Below are 14,955 nucleotides of genomic sequence, written 5' to 3'. Positions count from 1 at the left end.
CTTGGTAGTCTGGCGCCCAGCTGTTGCCTCTCTACAATGTGAGACTTGTCTTGCCCCTCGTTTAGGAAGACTGAGGCAAAGAACTCATTGAGGAGTTCAGCCTTGTCCTCCCTGTCTGTCACCAATTGCTTTTGCCCATTCAGTAGTGGTCCTACTGATTTTCCACGATGGTGGGAAAATCATGGAGACAAATGGAGGTCTAATTATAACCAACTGTTGTAGAGGAAAAAGTACTCTGGCTGGTAGAAATCTCTCTTGCTACAAACACTGTGTACATAATAGTCACACGCACCATTAAGTGTAGCTGTGAAGAAATGTGTTTATAGGAAAAATGGGACGTTGACTCTTCTGCTGTGAGAAATGGCTCCGCAGGAGAACAAAAGGAGTGTGCTTAATTAAACAGCTCCTGTAACGAAGTGTGATTGTGGAGGGAGTAACCGTTGCCCCTTTTGCCTCCGTCACCTGTCACAGGATGTTAGGCTCAAGGAGGCGAAGCTGCGGACACTATTTGCACAAAATGTGGAGCAGGAGGGGCTCAGCCACAGCAGTTTTGCCATGGATGTGAATTGGAGAAAGGAAAGGCCCAGGGCTAGAGACCTGTCCTTGGGAAAGCTGAACCTTTCAGCCTGCACCAGGTCTGGGCCACGGTTTGATCTCCCCTGGAGCCATGCCAGCGAGAGCTTTGCTACGAGCAGGGAGCTGCTCCATAGTTATTCCTGCATGATGAGACAACAGGATCCAGGCCTGTGTCTTTTATGCATAAGTGGGTTTAAAAGGAGAAGAAACCTCCATTAAAATGCTCTCATTCGGGCCAGTTTCAGGTACGCTTATGGTCAGTTATGTCCGCTATTAGCCAAAGCACTCTCACCAGTCCTTAACTGCAAGGATGATATAGCAGATGGCTCAGTGCAATATAACTGCCTGTGTTATCTTGTAAAGAATATTGTCAGCTATTGAAAGCAATGAGGAAGAGCCTCTCTGTGGATGTAGGTGAGGAGAGGGTCCCCAGTAGATAATGATTCTGGAGTGCAATCACAGGGAGGAGAAAGGCTTCAGACTTCAAGGCTTATTGTTGATGCTTCACTTTAATAACTGTTTTTAAAGTATCATAAACCAAGCCACAAAAGTGGTCGTGTAGGCAACACTGACACAGTGCTGTCAAGATGCAGGGAGTTCAGTAGTAACCCTGATTTTTCTTAAGTTTTTGAAAGCCTCATCAAGAACGCGTAGAAGTAGTTTGTTACCCCATGCTTCTAGCATTTCATCCATGCCGGGGTGGGAGGTTTTCATTTGATCGTATTTTTATTTTTAACCTCTCCTGCAGTGATGCACAGTCCAGGCCTTGCAATGGGGTTGCTATGGTCTGAGAACAGGAAAGGAAAGCTGGTTAGGGACAACCACAGAGCGGATGAGGGAGTTTGCATCCTCTAGGGAAAGGGAAATGTAAAAGATACAGCCAGGCAGAATCCTTGCTGACAGTCCGTTAGACGTTGCAGCTTCTATCACTTCTATCTGTAAATTTATTTTTTTAAATAAAGATTTCTTAGTGCCCCCTTAATTCCAATATCCATTGTCACGTATTCCCCAAAACCTAATTAGATTCAAATTGTCTGCTTCTGACCCTTTTTAGAGGCTGACATGCCCCTTTGTCATTTTATCATTCCGAAAAAATAGTATCTGGAAAATAAAATACCATAGGGCTTTGTTTAAAAGACATTGCTATTGTCACATGATTCGAGTGATGTGCCAGGAACAGGACAGACCCTGCGTCCGAGCTCAGGACCACGTGCACCTGCGGGAGTCTGCATGGACCATGCTGGCATTTGAGTGGGGACTGTCATCCTTCCTCACTGCCCTCAGTGGCAATGTGGCACCTACAGACTCCTCTCTGATATATTTGGAGCACAGGTTGGGGTTCAGGTAGCTCACGTGGGCTCGGTCCCCAGCTCTGCAAGTTTGCTTTGTAGACTGACAGATCAGAAGTCATGGCTGCCCCCGGGTATGAGACTGCAGACCCCGTTGAATCCAGGGGAAGGGGGCACAGACTTCCAACCAGGCATTATGGCCCAGGTGGAGAGTGCTTGCCTGGGGCAGGCAGGGGACAAGTCTGCTCTTCCCTGCACAGCTAGTTGGGCTAGCAGGCACTTGCTGCCCCGTCACCTGCTCACCAAAGCAAGAAGCCCATGAGCAGACAGGGAGGAGCCTGGGCTACAGCCCTACCACTGCCTCACAGGCCCCCTGCCATGGGGCAGCAATCAGCAGGGGTGCAGAGCACACAGCCCCCATGCATACAATGGCTGGGGAAGAGACCCTGGGGCAGTGCAGCTCCCCTAGGCTTCACAGGAGAACCAAGGGTAGGGCTAGGATTCAGAGTGACCTAGGCAAATTGGAAGATTGGGCCAAAAAGAAATCTTATGAGCTTCAACAAGGAAAAGTGCAAAGTCCTGCACTTAGGAGGGAACAATCCCATGGACCGGTGCAGGCTGGGGCCAACTGGCTGGCAGCAGCCCTGTAGAAAAGGACCTGGGGGTGACAGGGGACAAGAAGCTGAACAGGAGCCAGCAGTGTGTCCTTGGTGTCGAGAAGGCTAATGGCATCCTGGGCTGCATCGGTAGGAGCGTTGCCAGCAGATCGAGGGCAGTGATTTTTCCCCTCTATTCAGCACTGGTGATGACACATCTGGAGTCCTGTGTCCAGCTGTGGGCCCCCCACTGCAGAAAGGATGTGGACAAATCGGAGAGAGTCCAATGGAAATGGTTGCAGGGCTGGACAACATGACTTGTTAGGAGAGGCCGAGGGAACTGGGGATGACAGTGGACAAGAAGCTGAATAGGAGCCAGCAGTGTGCCGTGGTTGCCAAGAAGGCGAATGGCATCCTGGGCTGCGTTGGTAGGAGCGTTGCCAGCAGATTGAGGGAGGTAATTATTCCAATTTATTCTGCACTGATGATGCCACATGTGGAGTGCTGGGTCCAGCTGTGGGCCCCCACTACAGAAAGGATGTGGACACGTTGGAGAGAATCCAGTTGAGGGGCTGGGGGACAGGGCTGGTGAGGAGAGGCTGAGGGAAGTGGGTTGATTCAGTCTGAAGAAGAGAAGACTGAGGGGGTTTTGAAAGCAGCCTTCACCTCCCTGCAGGAGGTTGCAAAGAGGATGGAGCTGGACTGTTCTCAGTGGGGGCAGATGACAGGACAAGGAGCAATGGGCTCAAGCTGCAGCAAGGGAAGTTGAGGTTGGATATTAGGCAAAACTCTCACTAGGAGGGTGGTGAAGCACTGGAATAGGCTCCCCAGTGGTTATAGACTCTCCATCCTTGGAGGTTTTGAAGACCTGGGTAGACAAAGCCTTGGCTGGGATGATGTAGTTGGGGCTGGTTCTGCTTGGAGCAGGCAGTTGGACTAGATGTGACCTCCTGAGCTCCCTTCCAGCCCTTGTTGTCTGTGACTGTATGATCCGGGCACCACTGCCTCTGGGGTCGTGTTTACAGCAGGGCCCGGCTGTGAACACTGCAGCTCTAAGCCTCGAGTTGGGTTGTGAATAGCCCTTGGGGCAATGGAAAACACAACCATCCCCTTTCACGTGTCCCAGCCTAGACTGCCCATCAGAGCTGCATGTTTGCTCCTCGCGCTTGCTCTTCTACAGCGAAGCCCAAGGAAGCAGAGATCTTCCACAGGTGCTCCTCCAGTGCCAGGACCCAAAGCCCTGCCATGCTGCAGCAGCATGTGACAGCAGCGTAGGAAAGCGGCTGTCCCACAACCGGCTGGCACTGGGATGACAGGTCTTCTCTGAAGCATTACAGGCAGTGCCCGGGCTCAGCCAGAAAGGGCCGTGGCACTCACACGTGCAGCTGGGATGCAGCCATGCACCTCAGCCTGTCGTCTCACAGCCCGTGCAGATCGGCTCGTCGGGGAATTTGCTTCTGAAGGCTGCTATTGTTGCAGACCAGGGTGGGGAAGAAGAAAGAGCCCTGCACTAACTTGTGGCTTTGTTATTTTTTAATTGGTGCTGCTCATTTCTGCCTAGAAGCCAGCATTCAGTGGGCTGATTTGTGAACAGAATCTGCTGAAAGATGAGCAAAGGATTTATTCCCCATGATCAAAGGTCTCTCCGAGAGGCCAGACAATGCTTCCTCTTTTTGGGGGGGATGATGTCATCTCTGAACCCAAGAGCTGGGGCTTCCCTTGGCCAGAGCCATCCTTGATCTGCAGTGTTAATAGCCAGCCAAAGGTCAAGTTTTAATCCCAATAGGCCCCTGAGCCAGGGTAGTGATTACCTCATCAGCAAGGTAATTAAACTAGAAATGAATGATGTATCCAGGCATGGTCGTCTTGCAGAGACCTTGTTTCCTGGCTTTGCATTTAACCTGAAATATTGGCGGTTTTTTCATGGGCTTATTATTACTGGAGAACCCGCTCTATAGTTACTGACCCCAATGCAAGAGTCTGTGCACCCCAGCAAGGCTCAGACCCGGAATAAATAAATGTCTTTAGAAAGCGATGTGGTTACAAGTACAGCGTTGTTAGCGCCTGCCTGCCACAGTACAAAGAGCCTTCCTCCACAGTGCTTCCTCTTGGGGTCTGTTAGCTGCAGGAAGATGCTCCCCTGCTCCTTGGTCTGTTGGAAGCAAGCAAATCACATTTACTGACACAAGCAAGAGGCTGGAACCAAAGCCCAGACCCCAGTCTGCCAGGATGTAGAAACTCAAATCCAGCCTTGTCTCCTCTCCAAAATAGCTAGCTCCAAACAGCCTCCCTTCCCCCCTGCCCTTGTCCCAAGGGCATGTTCAGGTCTGCATCTGTCCCTCCAAAACCTCCCTCATGGATCCGAGCGCTGGGTGGGCTCCATGCCAGCGGCATGCCAACTTCTGCTCTCCGCTGCGCTGGGGAAACACTATTCCTTCCAGGGACATTATTCCAGATTTACAGTGATGTAATAGGAATAAATAGCAGGTGGGGCAAACTATGTGGATCTTAATGCCCTACAAAGGGCTCTGTTAAAAGATAAGGCTTCATCTTGGCCCCTTATACTCTGTGAAATGGTAGCAAATTCCATCCTCACGCACTGCATCCCCTCATTTACCGTTGTCTCTCCCCCGCGGGATCTCAGGCCAAAGTATGGCGGGAAATACTGTCTCGGTGAGAGGAAGCGGTTTCGCATCTGTAACATCAAGCCGTGCCCCACCGACAAACCGTCTTTCCGTCAGCTCCAGTGCAGCCAGTTCGACCCCATGCCGTACAAGGGGAAGCTGTACAAGTGGACACCCGTGCTCCACAATGGTAAGTCAACCTTACATTTGCTGAGCCTTTTTTTTAATTATTATTAGTAGTAGTAGTATTACTTCCAGAGCCAGAGGGCTCTTTTAAGTGGATTTTTTTATTAATGAACTGTTTTCATTATTCCTGGTCAGAGTCTATGTTCGGTGCCAGGTAGGGTTAGCTTTCAGTGCCATCACAATTCAGGTATCTTTAGAAGTATTTGAAACAGAGATCAACAGCCATGGCTGTAGGTTTAACTGAGATGTTCCAGGAAGCATAGGAAGCACCGAGAGATCGAGTCCTGCCTCTGTGGGGGGGAAAGAGGAGGTGAACACGAGGGTGCAGATACTCTTGGCCTGTTGGGTTTGCTCAGCATCTGCTTGGACCCCCAGTGAATCTGTGTGAGTTGCACTGCCGCCCAGAAGACGACTATTTTGCGGAAAAGCTCCGCGATGCCGTCATTGATGGGACTCCGTGCTACGACGGGAACGGCAGCCGGGACATCTGCATCAATGGTATTTGCAAGGTATGTTTGGGATTCAGGGAATGTGACTTTGGGACCCTGCAGAGATGTGCAGAGCTATTAGGTGTAGAGAAGCCTGTAGCTTCTCCTCCGGGTGAGTCACTGAGGACAAGAGTTGTTGAGGGATAGATGGGAACCTAGCTCAGCAAAGTCCCTGCACCAGCAATCTCCTAAATAAAGGTGAAGCGAGAGCTGGGGTTGCTTGGCAGTGCTCTCTGGTACATGTGCTTGAGCATGAAGGGAGAGTGGAGACTCTGCCTGCTCTCCTCAAAACACACATTGTAATGATGAACATCATCATTGCTTTCATGTGCAGAAATGACACTTCCCATCCTTGACTCCCATCCAGCACATGGGGTTGCAGGGAATATTTCAGCACATTTCAGCAAGGGAAGTTGAGGTTAGATATTAGGAAAAACTCTCTCACGAGGAGGGTCAGAAAGCACTGGAGCAGGTCACCCAGAGAGGTGATGGGATCTCCATCCTTGGAGGATTTGAAGACCCGGCTAGACAAAGCTCTGGGTGGGATGATGTAGTTGGGGCCGGTCCTGCTTGGAGCAGGGGCTTGGATTAGATGTGACCTCCTGAGGTCCAAAGTCTACCGTGAGATGATGAGGAAGGCAGGGCAGACAGCCTCAAGAGGCAATTCGCTGAGCAGCCCATCCAGAAAGAACATGAGCAGACGCAGTGGGAGGCCAGGCTGATGGAGAGCTGACTATAACTGCTACACAAAACATCTTCCTAGTAAAATGCACTTGGCTAGACACAAATCGAGCCTCTCTGAAAAAAGCCTCACAGGGCTTTTTTTTTAGTTTTCAGTGAAGAGGCAATGGGGGTTCATCAGGCTACATCCTGCTCTCACAGCACCCTGTGCCCTGATCTGTAATCCCGAGGTTCAGGGCAGAGTAAATACCCGTTGCATTTTAGCAGAAAGTGTCTTCACAGAGCAAAGCCTCTTAAGTCCTGCTCTGGCCCACAGACATAGGCCCTCGGCCAGCACCCCTGGATTTAATGGAAAGCATCCGGATGGTATCAGATGGGCACTCGGTCGCAGGCCTAAGAAGCCATTCAGGGTGTCTTGGTCTTGCAATGGATGGACCAACCTCAGCCGTAGCTTTAGTCTCTGGTAGTTCATGGGCTGCCATTGACAGTCGCTCCTGCTCTCAAGATCAGGGCACTTATAGATGATTCAGCTTAGGCTCCTTCCCACCTCCTGCCCTTGACAAGTGCCTGGAGCCTGCGACCCAGCTACCCCCCAGAGCAGCTGCAGGTGCAGACACTTTCAGATGCACCATGCACACGTTCCCCGGGGCTGGACGTGGCGACCCCCCGTGCTCCAGCCCGGGCACTGCTTGCTGCTCGCCACCTGCATGGGGTCAAGTGTCTGCCTCCAGGGGCCCCAGGCGGTGGGGTGGATGCCTGGTGAGTCCATTCCCCAGCCCCCACCCCATTGCCGCACCTCGTTCCAGGCCTGGATGGCGACCAGCTGCATGAACCTGCAGACCACCCAGGCACAGGCTGTCCTGCCTTCCCAGCACAGGGAAACCTCTGGCGAGCTCACTCTTGCTCCTCAGCCTACAGTCTCACAGCCTGGGCGTGCTGGGGTGTAAGAGCAGTGCCGCAGCTCTGCTGCGCTGGGACCACGTTCCAGCTCTGGCCTGCTCGGCTTTGTCTCCCACCCCGGATGCAAGGGGTGGGAGCCTTGGGGTTGGCTCAAGCTGAGCGGTCGAGCTCGGGAACGGGAGCGTGTGTTGTTTATGCTGCATTAGTGCAAGCCGCACAGTGGATGCTTTAGCCTGTGCACTGCCAGCAATGGGGTCGAGCCACCTGCTCATCCGGCCGCTCTGACCCCGGTGTGGGAGGAAATGCATAGAAAGGGAACTCCCCTGGACAGGGAGGGGGAGAGAAATGCTCAGCTTCCTGCCGGTGGCCGAGTTACTTGCCAGCACTACCCGGAGCAGGAACGTTGAGTGGGCTTGAGGGTCTGAAGGCACTGAAGTCTTCACAGCTGCTGACTGGAGAGAGAAGTGGGACTCAGCAGAGCAGGGGGGGCAACCCGTGGCATGTGTGCCACCAGTGGCAGGGGCAGAGCCTGTGTGTGTGGGCTCACAGCAGCTCAGTGAGGGGGCAGACAGCACAGCAGTAGACAGAGGCAGGGAGCAGAAAGCAGAGCCATGGGTGTGGTAGGGAACAGAAAATAGGTCAGGGACAGAAAGTAGAGCAGCAAATCAGATGGGGGTACAGGGCAGAGGGTAAAAAGCAGAGCCGTGGATATGGCAGGGAACAGAAGGCAGAGCAGAAGATAGAGCAGGGAGCAGAAAGTGGAGCATCGGATTGGATGAGGAGTACAGGGCAGGGAATGAAAAGCAGAGCATCCGACAGGGCAGGGAGCAGAAAGCAGAGCAGCAGATCAGATAAGGAGCACAGGGCAGGGAACAGAAAGCGGATCACAGGCAGGGCAGGGGAAGGGGACCAGAGTGACACTCAGGGAGTGAGACACCCCCCAGAAAGGCTGGCTCCCAATGCAGCAGAGGAAACGTGGCACTGTCTGCTCCGGACTTTGTTGCGCGTGAGGGAAGCCGACAAGTGCAGGATAGCAGCACTGCTACACGGCGTCCCCGGGCCCATGTGGGCAGCTGGGCTCATGCCCTCCATCCGGAGCAGGGGAAATAAGCCAGTTTCCTTGCAGCCGTGTACATCACAGACATTCATGGAAACGTCCCCTGTTCCTTGTTCTGGAGTCAGTTGCCCAGTAGCAGTGTGGCAGTCACATCCGTTCTGCTCGTCTGCTTTATGGGCAGCATCCTAAGGCTGACGCAAGCACGCAAGGGGCACAACCTTTTAGTGACACGCTCAAGTGGAAGTGAGAACTGACAACTGCCTGCCAAGACCTGTCAGCCCATTATAGCACACACAACAGTCCTATCTGCTTCATGTCCCAGCGGCTGGCACCATGTTGGTCTTTGACACCAGCGTTAAACTAACTTCCTGAACAGCTCCCACGGAAGCAAAAAAATAACACCATTCCTTCCCTCACGCGCCAAGGGCAAAGGGTCTCTATTGCTCTCAAGTGCATCTACCCCTGTAGTAGCACAGAAGGGCCCCTTTGGGCATTCAGTCCAGAGCTGTCCCTGAACTGGAATCAAATGGATTCCTGCAGTACCGAAAGGTGACGCATTTGGCCCCAGCACCCAGAATAGGAGGGTGTCATTAGCCCTGGATCTCTGGCATTGCACAGAAGATTCATCGGGAGAGCAGTGGGAGTAGGGTCTCTGGCATGAATGTGCAGCAGAGCTCAACATTTCCCTGCCATAAAGCTGATTCCGCATGGAAGAGCGGGGTAGAGAAAGACTGGATATTTATAAACAAGGCCCTATCCCCCACTTTTTGTACAAAATGTGTAGAAAATGGAAAGAATTGCAAGTATAGATAAAGGCTCACAGGCAGGCCCAGAAAGGGAGTGAAGCAAGCCCATGGAGAGCATCCTAGTCCATGCATTTCCATTTCCATTATTAGAGCTGTCTGGGCTGCTGGGCATTTTCTAACTCTGTAAGAACTAGTAGCCATTTGCATTTATCATATAGTTTTTGTGCTAGAACAACTATGGGCCTCTTGTTGCCAGAAACCAGGGGCCTTTGAAGAGGAGGTTGGGTCTTGAGTCTGAGCCGCAGGCGCTCTTGTGTTTCAGAACGTGGGCTGCGACTACGAGATCGACTCCAACGCCATCGAGGACCGTTGCGGCGTGTGCCACGGTGATGGGTCCACCTGCCAGACAGTGAAGAAGACATTCGAGGAGAGCGAGGGGCTGGGTAAGGCTGCCTGTGTGAGAAGGCAAAGCAGTCATCCTGCCACGGGGCTTGTTTAGAGGGGGATGAGACCCAAAAGACCAAGCAAACATGGATGATAGAGGACTGATGGTTTTCCTTAGGAAAGGGGGTGCTGTGGGCTCTGTAAGCAGCATTCATGCAGGCAGTGCAGGCTGTGAAACCACCAGACCTTCAGCAGAGGGTTTTTGCAATGAGACAGACAATGACAGCGCTTCCTTTCTAAGCAGGGACACAACGAGACCGTCTCGTTGAAGTGCCAGGACCCTTCGCTGCAAGGCAGTGACTGAGGTTAAGTCAAAGATGAAGATCTTGCCTATTTGAGGATGAAAGGGAAAAGATTTAGGCTGGGTAGTTTTAAACAATGTTCTTAAAATAAATACCCACCATCTGCAAATGTAGTTTTTCCCTCTAGCAGCAGCACAGTCAGGGATTGGGCTACAAACAGGCACTGGTTAATAAGGCTGTTAGTCAGGGCTGCAGGGGAAAGACGGAATAAATTGGTGCCCATGCTCTTGCTCTCAGGGGCTGTGGCTGGTGCATTCAGGAAGCTATAGAAAAAGTTCCTTTGATGGCACCCATTTCATTAGCTGGAGACAGAAGGCTTGAAGTTGCCTTTTAATCTTGGTCCTTGATTAGTCAGTTATTAATTAGTGGCTTTGTAATTGGCTTCAATGGGACCAAGATCCAGCCCCTAGCACAGACGGATGTGGAGTTACTTTCCTGATTCAGGGGTATCTGAGGAAACCTATCTCTGGAGACCCCCTGCTCCTACAGCCCTGACTTGTTTTTAAAGTGCTGGGACTGTTTTTATGGCTTCAGTTAAACCAAAGCTGTAAGACGGCTGGCATTTCCATTGGGGACAAGGCAAAAGTACACTAAATGCATTTGACAAGGGTCATTAGGGATATTTGTCATTCTGTAGTGGAATATCCACCCTTATATAGTGGAATAGCAGCGGGGGGCTGTAAAGAGGATGGAGCTGGGCTGTTCTCGGTGGGGGCAGCTGACAGCACAAGGAGCAGTGGGCTCAAGTTGCAGGAAGGAAAGTCTAGTTTTGTTTAGATATTAAGAAAAACTCTCTCACTAGGAGGGTCACAGACAGTTTCCCCAGAGAGGTGGTGGAGTCTCCATCCTTGGATGTTTTGAAGCCTTGGCTGGGATGATGTAGTTGGGACTGGTCCTGCCCGGAGCAGGGGGTTAGACTAGATGTGACCTCCTGAGGTCCCTTCCCACCCTCATTGTCTGTGATTTTATAATTCCTGCAGAGAAAAAGCCCAGCCTGGTTCAACATAAAATAAAACTTGCAGCATGTTAGAAAGAAAAAGCAATCTCACCAGGACTCTAGTACATTTTAGTACTGATGCCACTAGCTCAAATCCACCCTGGTTGTTATTACTTTAGCAGCTGGACCAGAAGCAATTGATTTATCTGCCAGTGTTTCCTTGACTGCCTGAGACTGACATGTGATGAAATCCCTAGGTTATGTTGACATTGGGATGATCCCTGCTGGAGCCCGTGAGATTAGGATCGAAGAGGTGGCAGAAGCCGGGAATTTTCTAGCTTTGAGGAGCGAAGATCCTGAGAAATACTTCCTGAATGGCGGCTGGACCATCCAGTGGAACGGGGACTACAAAGTGGCCGGGACAACTTTCACCTACGAGAGGACAGGCAACTGGGAGAACCTCACGTCCCCCGGGCCCACAGTGGAGCCGGTCTGGATCCAGGTACTTGTGCGGTGCTTTGTCTTGCTGTGGTAGCAGCACACAGTGCGTGCAAAGCTCTGCTTGGTGGAGATGGATGTGTGTGCAAACTCACATTTCGCAAAATGCCAGCAGCTAATTCTCTTTCATTGGTGACATATTTTTTAATCAGTAGTAGTAACAACATTGTGACGCTGCCTCCAGCTGTGACCGGGACACTGGTGCCATATGCATGCACATGCACGGTGAGCAAATCCCTGCCCCAGCCCTGTGATTTCAGACTCCCAGGGAGTGTGCAGCAGAGCGGGGATTTGCACAGCCCCAGTGTTTTACCAGTTCTTTCCATCCTCCTTCCCCTCAATTAGGGAAGCTTTAAGTTTGAAAGCAGAGCAAACTCCTCAGCAGGCCAAGCCGAGGTGGATGCGGTTGCTTCCTGTATGGTTTCCAATCGGTGTGGCCGAGCAAAACATCTTCAGCTCATAGTAACTGCAGCCAGTGCAATGATCTGGATTTTCCCTTCTGAATCCAATTGCAGCAGCTGCTCCAGTCAATCAGCTCTTGTGCAGTTACGCATTGCACGGCAAGAGCAAACCTGCCCCCAGGGACACGGCTACCCAGCCTCTGAGCCATGCTGGGGACGCTACGGTGAAACCCAGGAACGGATGCTGTCTTGCCCCCTGCTCCATCTCAAGTGTGTTTGCTGGCACCTGCTCTTAGATGGTAATGCCATTTGGGGTTAGCAGCACTTGGACCTGCCTTCTGCAGAGCCTGATCTCCAGCACCACCATCTCTTCCAAGGAATGGTGCTGTCCTGTGCTGGCTTCTCCCCTTCCCTGGAGAGGTCCTGGCTACCAAGGGGACCTCTCTGCAGAGGAGCGTGCTGTGCCCAGGGGACAGGTCAGGGCTTCAGAGTGAACTGGTGCTTCGATTGCTACTCAAAAACAAGCCTGTTTCTTTGGGAACAATTGCAACTAGCAGCCAAAAGGAGACGTTTGACCTGAGACACGTATTTCCAAATCCGTGGGTGGATCTGGCCTCTCTTCTTTCCAGCTGAAACTAATCTGATTCTTCAAAATATTTACATAGGAAGGAGGGTATTAAAAGACCTGTGTATTTCCTGAAGCCTTTTTCATGGCTAGAGAGAGAGAGGGACTCACAGCATTACTAATGGACCGCCCAGAGCCCTAGGGTCAAAGCGGGGCTTTGACCTCAGGCTCTTTGACCGAGGCTGCACTTCCCAAACGTGGCAGGGTTGTCTGTCATTACACTGATGTCTCATTGCATTGCAATGCAAAGCCACAGTGCTGGGATGTGACGTCCCACCCCATTGCAGTGCAGCATCGCGACCTGATAGCATCATGCCAAACCCAAGAGCAGCAAGTGAGGTTCAGCCCTCAGCTCCCCTGGGGTGTCTGACTAGACAAGTGTAACGTGCACTGGATGTCAAAGACACTGGTAATCAACTCCCAGTTCCAGGGGTAATGGTAGGTCATGGCCGTGAGGGCAAAGCCAGTGCCAAGGAGCCTCTGTTAATCAGGACAGAGCACCAGCCCAACCCATCCATCATGTCCCGCGTTAATGCAGAGGCTTTTTTTGTCTGCTCTGCATGAGCAGCAAAAAGGAACGTTTGCAGACACAGATTTGCCTCTCTTTTGTGTTAAGTCGCTGCCCCAGGGGGCTAAGCTAAGTGTAGAGCCTTGCAGGGTTGCTTCCAGGAGGAAGACAAATAGCTGAAGTGACTCAGGTCTAACTTTGGTGCGATTCTGCCCATTAACAAAAGGATGCACAATCATGCAGCCCTGCTTGCCAGGGGCAGGAGACACAAGCAGCAGCCCCAAAACTCCCTGTCTGCCCCTCCAGAGAGCCCGGGACCCAAGAAACACTGTCTCTCTTTGTGGACACACTTACGGTTCCTTCCCTTGGCCTCTTGTCTCCTGCACACACAGCCAGCCTCTGATTTCCTAGCCCCTGTATCTGCACCGTAGGAATCTGTTCTGAGCTGCCTTGTGGCCTCAGGCTGTGGACTCATGGACCCCATCTGCATTTACTGTATGCATGGGATTGCTTTCCCCTCCTGCTGAGCCTGCAAGAGAGAGCTAGGAGGCCCTGACTTTTGTGGGGGCTGGTTCTTATTTGTGGTTCTGAGTCCATCCAGCTGGAGCTTGAGTTATGATGGGAAATTGCCCTTTGCCATTCCCTTCACCGCCCAAGCCAGTCTGATGCTGCTTTCTGGGGTTGAGCAGGTCATCGCATCCCAGGAAGGAGCAAGGGCTGTGCGCAAGCCCAGAGGCTCCACTTTGTTTGACGCGGACACCAGGCTCAGGCTTGCCCGGCCATTTGTCTTGGTGGGAAATGTCCGGGTGCGGTGACAATGCGCAGCCCGAGATGCTGGACTGAGGAGTCTTAAAATGTACATCTCAGACCCTTGTGCTGAAAGCCATGCAGAGGCCTGCTGCTGTGACCCGAGTGGGCTGTGGGTCAAGCTGGGGGGAGATTTCAGGTTTTGTTTTCATGTGATAGTGGGGAAAGGGACTGTGGGAACCATTCAAAATGATTGTGTATGTGTGCGTGGGGAGGCATCTTTGTGTGTATATGTGTGTGTGTGTAGGATCTTACTCTGTGTGTGTGTGTGCATGTGCAGGATCTTTGTGTGTGTGTGTGTGTGTGTGTGTGTGTGTGTGTGTGTGCATGGGTGAGGGAGATTTCTAGAGGGTAGTTGGGTCTAACTCGGGCTTTTGCTGCTAGTGCCAAGTGTGTCGGTGCACCCTTTCCCACTGCCTGGCCTGGGAGTACACATGTCCCAGACCTCACCCAAGGGCAGACCCAATGCCAGCCGCACTGAAACACTCTCCTCTAACACTCGGGGTCACCCACCGGGAGCGGTGATAGGAAAGCAGGCAGAGACACCCATGAGTGCTCAAGCTTTGTGTCCCTCAGCAGATATTTAACATAAATATTTAACGTCCGATGAAATGAGCTCAAGTTCACTTACGCTCTCTGTATAGCCTGCTGAGTTAGTCTAGAAGGTGCGTATCTACCCTGACTTCACGCTAACAGGGCGAACTGCCTCTCAGATATTTAACATCTGGCTTCCCTCCTTCCGATTAGTAGCTTCGAAAAACTTGCCGTGTCTTACCCCTTCCTCTGTGCAGGGACTGCTGCAGTGTCAGACCGCTGCGGAGCTGAGGATGAAATGATTTGTGTGTGGCTGATTCGGCCCCCTCTTGAACTCTCTTCCATTCAAATTTGGATCATTAGGAATTGCTGTGGGGAAGAAGGGGGGAGTACAGCCTTAGCTTTGCCTGTCCCCTAGATTTATCAACCCGATTAATTTAGCGTGGGGAGCAGAGCCACTCTGCTGCTCTGCCTGTCCTCTGTTCTGAATCTGGCTGCCGCTGCCTAATGCTGTAGTGTTCGTGCCTGAATGAGTCCTTAGGTAACTGCAGATGAAAAACGGGAACATACCAGTGAATTTTATGTTGTTTCCCCTTGAAAATATGAACTTTCACTGTAGGAGAAAGCCTATCACACTTCAGCACAGCTCAGCAGTTCTACAAAAGGCACAGACCAACACGGAACTCGTCCAAAAGTGCGTCAAAATTTCAGGGGTGTTGGTTGTAGCCGTGTTGGTCTAAGGACATAGGCAGGCAA

The 14,955-nt window shown here is 51.8% G+C and overlaps 1 protein-coding gene across 1 annotated transcript in view; it reads left to right on the top strand.

Moving 5' to 3' along the window:
- The window catches only part of ADAMTS7 (ADAM metallopeptidase with thrombospondin type 1 motif 7), a 181,540-nt gene that overhangs the window by 48,004 nt on the left and 118,581 nt on the right, over positions 1-14,955 (top strand). Inside the window, exons 12-15 of the mRNA XM_019503802.1 lie at positions 5,106-5,275; positions 5,647-5,780; positions 9,466-9,586; positions 11,084-11,328. Of these exons, the coding sequence (XP_019359347.1) occupies positions 5,106-5,275; positions 5,647-5,780; positions 9,466-9,586; positions 11,084-11,328 (670 nt within the window). The remainder of the gene's footprint in view (positions 1-5,105; positions 5,276-5,646; positions 5,781-9,465; positions 9,587-11,083; positions 11,329-14,955) is intronic.

This window comes from Gavialis gangeticus, unplaced genomic scaffold, assembly GCF_001723915.1.
Source record: "Gavialis gangeticus isolate Ggan-Ray unplaced genomic scaffold, GavGan_comp1, whole genome shotgun sequence".
In the NCBI taxonomy this organism is placed as follows: Eukaryota; Metazoa; Chordata; order Crocodylia; family Gavialidae; genus Gavialis; species Gavialis gangeticus.
The sequence above is the reverse complement of the archived record's forward strand: the minus strand, read 5'-3'. Positions and strand labels throughout refer to the sequence as shown.